Source organism: Octopus bimaculoides, chromosome 25 (genome assembly GCF_001194135.2).
Source record: "Octopus bimaculoides isolate UCB-OBI-ISO-001 chromosome 25, ASM119413v2, whole genome shotgun sequence".
Taxonomy (NCBI): domain Eukaryota; kingdom Metazoa; phylum Mollusca; class Cephalopoda; order Octopoda; family Octopodidae; genus Octopus; species Octopus bimaculoides.
This window is the reverse complement of record NC_069005.1, coordinates 20,465,910-20,473,449: the sequence shown is the minus strand read 5'-3', so window position 1 is coordinate 20,473,449 and position 7,540 is coordinate 20,465,910. Positions and strand designations below refer to the sequence as shown.

Genomic DNA, 7,540 nt, shown 5'->3' with positions numbered 1-7,540 from the left:
AATCATGATTGCAACACCCATGTGCCTTCTCAAAACAGTGGCAGTGATACAAAAGCAAAATCTATGCTTCCCCCACTGCATAGTTCTAGGTTCAGTCCCACTGCGTAGCACCTTGAGCAGCTGTCTTCTACTATAGCCTTGGGTTGACCAAAGCCTTGTGAGTGGATTTGATAGACAGAAACTGAAAGAAGCCTGTCATATATATGTGTGTCTCTTTGACTTTGTGTTTGTCCTCCACCATCACTTGACAACCAATGTTGGTGCATTTACATCCCCATAACTTAGCACTTCAGCAAAAGAGACCAATTGAATAGGTACCAGGCTTGAAAAATATAAATACTGGGGTTGTTTCATTTGACTAAAAAAATAAGTACTGGTGTTATTTCATCTGACTAAAATTTTTCAAGGTAGTGCCCCAGCATGGTCACAGTCTAATGACTGAAATAAGTGAAAAAATAAAAAATAAAAGATATGATACTCAATAAAATCAAAGTATTAAAAATATGATAAACAAAATCAATGTATTTAATTCTTTATCTCGTACAGAGTTTTAGTTAACAAAGTAGGCAGGAGTTAAAATATATTTCACTGTTGAAATTTCATTTTTATTTCTAGGTTGAAAATGGTATAAAATGTGTTTTATTTTGGTGTTAACAAATAGAGATAGACTGACACAGAGGAAGACAGGAAAACAAGGAAGCAGACACAATGAGTCAGATTAATGCATTACACAAATAAATATGCCCTTATAAGGAATGACAAAGGCAGTGATGACAGATATACACAAGCATGCACTGAAGAATACACACAAAAACATACAGACGAACACATATATGTAACATGTACAGGCATACATACATATACATGTATATATGATATGCATGCATACAAAGGTTAGCAAGTTGGAACTTCAAAGTCACTATCGTTCTTTTAGTTATAACAGTTTAATAAACATGTACTCTACTAAAGAGTATTAAGTAATTCTTCAGCTTAATGCTAAATTGGTGTCATATGTAACTTGTCACAAGAGCAACCATACATACATACCAAGGCACACATACACACATTATCACGATCCTCATTTTAAATCAGTTTTCAATGCTGGCAAGAATTGGACGGGTTGTCATGGTCTGAGTCACTTCTTATTGATGCCCTTCCAATTGCCAACCACTTTACAGAGTGTACTTGAGGCACTTTTCCCATGGCACCAACATGAGAGAGATTGCATAGTACTTGGTAAGACAGGACCAGAGTGACTTCACACAATCCCATGCATTCTCTGTTCATTTTCTTGCAGCACCAGCACAAGAAATGTTGTCTCACTCACCAATCACTCTAAAGGAAGCTTGGTGGTGGTGGTGGTGGCGGTGGTGGTACTGGTCCTTTTGTGGTACCTACATAGGAGAGAGTGCTTTTATACACAGTAAATGTAGATGGTACTCAGTAATGTAAGTGGTATAGGGTGAGAGAGAGTAATGACAGCAGAAAGACCAGAAAGGATGAATGAAAGATGGTGGAAGAGGCAAGGGGGTGGATTCAGGAAGGGCAATAGCAGAGGTGGACAAAGGTAAAGGTGGGTGATGAGATAATGACAAGAGGGGGGGTGATGGGTAGCAACAGAAGTGGAGTGATGGCTGCCAAGTACAGAAGGACAAAGTTAGAATGTATTGGGTAGAAATAGTTTGGTGCAGTCTCTTTCAAATGGCTCAGAGATAAGAAAGTATAGCAGAGGGACGAGGATGATCTGTTGCAGACTCTGATAGATAGGCTTAGTGAAGAGAATGATGTGGTCAGCATAGGTGGTGGGGAGACAGGTGATACGATCTGGTGCAGAACAGGTAGATGAGAGAGGTCAGGGGACACAAGGTGAGAAGAGAGCAGATGTAGGTTTGGCAAGGTACAAAGTATCTCAGTCTTTAACTCTTTAGCATTTAAACCAGTCATAACTGGCTCAACTATTGTACCTGTTTTATGTTCAAACCAGTGAGATCTGGCCTCTCATACCTACCCTACAATGTCATCTTAACAATAAACAATCACATCATTGAAACTTCAAAGCTACAATATGATACATGATTAATTCAAAGCAACATGACTAAATAAGCATTACAATGCCAAATATCATAAATAAGTGGCTTAATTGTCATATATAATTATAAGATTTTGAGTATAGATATATAAATTATATACTTGTTTATTTAACAATACTTGTTAATATTATAGTCGTTTAATAAACAAAATGTTGTTTTAATTGTATTAATAATTAAATATTAGTATGTGTTATTATATTTGGTTTATTTAGTTTTGTTGATAAAATTAATCTTTGATAATAATGTGTTTAAATGTTAGTTTTATATAATAAACATTTACGATTGATTTGCTGTATAGTATTTTAGATAATTGAGTAAATACTAGTTGAACCCTACTCTCATTGTTGTGGGAACATTGACAGGTGGGGTTTTCTGCAGTACTGCATATCACCAATCAGTATGTTCCTTTGTCGTTTCTCCAGTGAGATGCAGCACCTTTAGATCAATCTTCACTTCCAAAGGTTCCACTCACATGGAGTGCTCAGCACTCCTTTATACACCAGTCATCCTCCATACAAATCACATGCTGATACCACTGCAGCCTCCCCTCTCAAATACACTACACCTTATTCTTCACATATATGGGGGTTTTCTTTTTTTTCTCAGCTCATTTGTAGTCTGGTGTTCATGCATATTAACATTACACATTTATCACAGCATGCTTGGTCCAGGTCTCACCACCTTGCAACATAACAGTTTTAACATAAGCATCATGCACAATCTACCCTTCAGACTGAAGGAGTGGACATATGTTGCCAGCAGAAGTAATAGCTCCCTGAACATTTTCCAAACCTTTCCTAATATGGTAACTATTCTTTCTGAACAATCAGCTCTCCATAAATATATATAAGAAAAAGACATAAACAAGGAAAACTTGTGGTATCATTTTAGAGCATTTAATTTATAATTTAAGCATAGTGCAGAGTAGTTAAAGTCCCTTACAGCTGTTTCTAGAATAGCTATGCATGTGGAGTGTCTACTATTGAGTAAGGATTTCTATGTAAGCTGACTATTCTGTCACTGGAGAGAGAAGAAATAATAAAGAATGTCTTTAATCAAAGACAGCTATTTCTTGTATAAGATCCTACGTTCACCTTTTGTAGATATTATTCACTGGACAAAATCTTTGAGGTGACCTTCCTGCATGGCTGCCACATGACATATATATATATATATATATATATATATATATATATATATATATACACACACACACACATATTTAAAATTTTAATATTTCACTTAGGTATTGCGATACTAATAATCTGGTGTAGAACTCAATATACATTGGAAGCTTTAGTCGAGTACAGAGCAGTAATAAGAAAATGAGATGACAAAAGAATAAATGATTATCTTATGAACTTCTGATGAAGCTATAAGATGTTACTCAGGCACTCAAATATGAGTCCATTGCATCTTATAGTAAAAACACCTGTAAGCTAATGAAGTTCATAAGATAATCATTTTAGTCATTTGTCATCTCATTTTCTTATTTAAAAATTTAAATAAAGCAGATATTTTCTGTCTATTTTCAACTTTACTTATTTCTTCTATACTACTACTTTGGATTAGCTTGGATTAGTAACAATTTATATATATCACCATCATGATGATCATTTCGATGCTGGCATTGGTTGGACGGTTTGACAAGAGGGCTCCACCAGGTTCTATGTCTGCATTGACATGGTCTCTACAGATGGATGCCCTTCTTAATGCCAACCACTTAACAGTGTACTCGATGGTTTTTATGTGGCACCAGCACCAATGAGGTCGTCAAGTACTCACAAGACAAAACCCCTGAACTGAGAGGGGTATAGCCGAGAGGAATAAGAAACTACGATAGAGTGAGAGGAGCAGGTGTCTTGCTGAAGAAGTGAATACATGGCTTATCCACCTGGAAAATGAGAGAAAGGAAGAAAGAGATGTGAAGTCCAGGTACAATGTGAATATGTGACAATCAGGTAGAAGAGTGGGGAAAAGGTGGATGTGTGAGTAAATGCACTGAGTGAAAATAGTGTGACAGGTGATTAGAGGGAGGAAATGAGTTGGACACAGAGGATACCAATTCAGTGTAGGGGGAAGTGAAAAATATAGGTTAACATAAATTAACAGAAGAGGGTGAGTCAGAAGATGAGTCATGGAGGAGGGATTGACAACACCTCAATTCTGCTGAGATGGACAGGTCTTCTCAAGCACAGCACATCACCATTCAACTGAAAAAACAAGGAATAGATGAATGGCTTGTGTGGGTTGTTCAAGCTATGCAGTAAATGAGAGTTGGCAATGACTTCAGTGATGAATTTAGTATATAGTTAGGAGTACATCAAGGTTCAGTCCTCATTCCTCTCCAATTCATCATAGTCTTACAAGCCATCACAATGGAGTTCAAGACTGGCTGTCCATGGGAACTCTTATATGCTGATGATCTAGTTTTCATAACTGAATCCAGAGGGGGAATTAGAGAAGAAATTCCAGGCATGGAAGCTACACCTGGAATTGAGAGACCTTAAGGTAAACCCAGCAAAGATGAAGAGTTTAGTAAATAGGAAAAAGAACACAAAACCCTGGTACTATCAGGGAAATGGTCTTGCTCCCTATGCAGAAAAGTAGTCAGTATAATCTTCATATGTTGTACTCAAAGTAAGCTATAGACATACAAGAGATGTAGTAGAATAACTGGTAGACTATTTGAAAATGTAAGCATCATATGCTGTAGATGCATGGGAGAATTTATACAAGCACACAAGAAATTGAGTCTCTTAAATGTTTACTAGAAGTAGTTGACAGCTTTTGTTACCTAAGAGGGGAGGTGGTTTCTGTGAAAGTATAGTAACTAGAGTGAGAAGAGGTTGGAGAAAGTTCAGGGATTTACTACCATTGCTAAAACAAAGATCTTTTCCCTAAGAGTGAAGTCCAGACTGTATGGTGCTTGTGTCAGAATTGCAATTCTGCATGGTAGTGAGAATGCAGAAGACCTAACAAGATAGGAAAGAAATGAAGCAAGCATGTCCCACTAGATGTGCAACATGAATGGACATGAAAGAATAAGTACAAAAGATTTATATATATATATATACACAAAAATCTGGGTATCAGAGGAATCAGTTGTTGTGTGCAAGAAAGAAAACTGCTGGTGTGGACATGTGATGCATATGGATGAGGACAGCTGGATAAACAAGTGCTAATCAATAAATGTGGATGGAACTAGCAAAATAGGGAGACCCAGATAGACATGAGATTAAATGGTTAAGGCTGACCTCAAACCCTGAGTTTAATGGAAGAGAAGACAAAGGACCAGGATCTCTGGCAATATGAGATTCTTGAAAAGACCCACACCTGCCAGAAAAACCGAGTTCTGGAAGTGCTTTGTATTGTGCTCTCTACTCACAATATAGTAACTCCCCCACCCTGCATTAGCCTGCCTCTCGGCTCCTGCAGACTACTAAGCCATGTCATTCTTCTCTCTTGTTACCCCTACTGACAACTGTGTTATCCTTACTACTACTGCAGCCTGCCACCCTTCTCTCTTCTACATCCCCTTATTTCCCCCAATTCATGGCTCCTTTCTCATCCACCCTTCAACTCTACCCATTTTGGGAGTTTTTCTCCCCCTCCTGTCCCGTCATTCTCCTTGCCATACAATCTTGCAAAACTGATTCTTCAACTCACCTTGTGCCTTGTGATGTCATCTAGGCACAACATCGTCATTATCCCTTGCAGTCCCTATTCTTCATTTTCTCTTTCTCTCCCCTTCCCCTACAAGATGTTAGTAGCAATTCAGATCCTCCACACAAGAACCTACACTGCTCCACCCCACTTCTCAGAGTTCAATCCCTCATCCACTAGCATGAAGCTGACATCTACCCCACCCCACCCCAGGGCTTGTAGTTCTGTGAGTTACATAGTGACCTCAGTAGTAAGGTGACATGAAAAAAGCACCCAGTCCAGGCTGTAAAGTGGTTGGCATTAGGAACAGCACCCAACCATAGAAACCATGCCAAAACAGACATTGCAGCACAATGCAGTCCTTGGACACATCAGATCCTGTCAAATCATCCAACCCATACCAGATTGGAAAAAGGACGTTAAATGATGATGATGATGATGATGATGATGTATGTGTGTTTGTATATACATATGTTATAAATACAAAATACGGTATCGTTGAGTTTCCCTCCCTCTGCACTCTCAAAGTAGTGGAATTAAAAAACAAGAAAAGATTTGACTGGAAGAGCATCTACAAAAAAACTACAAAAAACTGCTTCAAATATACAGACCTATCCAACCTATGCCAGCTCCAAAAATGGACATAAAATAAACACACACATGCATGTACATATACAAACACACACACGCACACACACACACACACACATATATATATATATGTATATTAGTACAAAAGCATATACATACATCTTTTTACAAACTCACATACTCACAATCTCTTTCACACACACATACACATAAAGAGCTTCCACATAGTTTTCATTTGCCAAATTTCACTCATATGTCTGTGATTTCACTAAAGGCTGTGATTATAAAAAAATTACTAAATGTACCAAACAGTGGGATCAAACCTTGGAATCACATGCAAGACAATCGTCTTAACCACATAACAATGCTTTGTATTCATACCAAAGATTACACATACACATGAACACACTTACATATACACACATATATACACACATGTATGTACTAATGTACACATAAATATACAAAATTTTCTTCTTCAGAGGTTGTCAACATCTGCAGACATGTAGCATTAACACAATACGCAGACAGTGACAGTAGTTGCAGTTGTTTTCATCGTTGTATTAATTTGGAGATGAGGGTATTGAAGAGGAATCACCACAGCCACAGCAGCCATCACATCCATGAAGTACAGCAACATCAGCCATCACAACTTAATGGTGACAACAGCATCACAATCACCCACAACAGGGATCACATCCACGCAGTTCGACGACCATAATTCTGAAAAATAAACAATGTATTATCAAACTTAGGTGAGCAAGAATCTAAGAATATTAGTCAGATATGTTTGTGGTGCTAGGGGTGATGAAGGTGCTTGTATAAAATAAATATAGCAGAACAGCAAGGGAAGAGCAAATTGCTGAAGAGTGTTGTGATGAAGGTAGTAGGAAGAACATTTATTCTGTTCAAAGAGGTTTTTATTGGGGAACCCGTGGAAGAGGTAGGCCCAGGAAGACCTGGGCTAAGGTGGTGAGGCAAGACCTTCGTACATTGGGCCTCACCGAGGCGATGACTACTGACCGAGACCTTTGGAAATGTGCTGTGCATGAGAAGACCAGGCAAGCCAAGTAAGATCGTTGCCAGTGCCCCTGGACTGGCTCTTGTGCGGGTGGCACATAAGATGCACCATTTTGAGCGTGGCCGTTGCCGTTGCCAGTAACGCCTGACTGGCTTCCGTAGGATTTTCGAGC

The 7,540-nt window shown here is 38.4% G+C and overlaps 1 protein-coding gene across 1 annotated transcript in view; it reads right to left on the bottom strand.

The window, feature by feature from the left end:
- Nucleotides 1-502: 502 nt before the first annotated feature.
- LOC106873148 (trichoplein keratin filament-binding protein) overlaps nt 503-7,540 on the bottom strand; it is a 27,854-nt gene continuing 20,816 nt past the window's right edge. Inside the window, exon 10 of the mRNA XM_052976759.1 lies at nt 503-7,070. Coding sequence (XP_052832719.1) covers nt 7,041-7,070 — 30 coding nt within the window. The 3' untranslated portion in view covers nt 503-7,040. The remainder of the gene's footprint in view (nt 7,071-7,540) is intronic.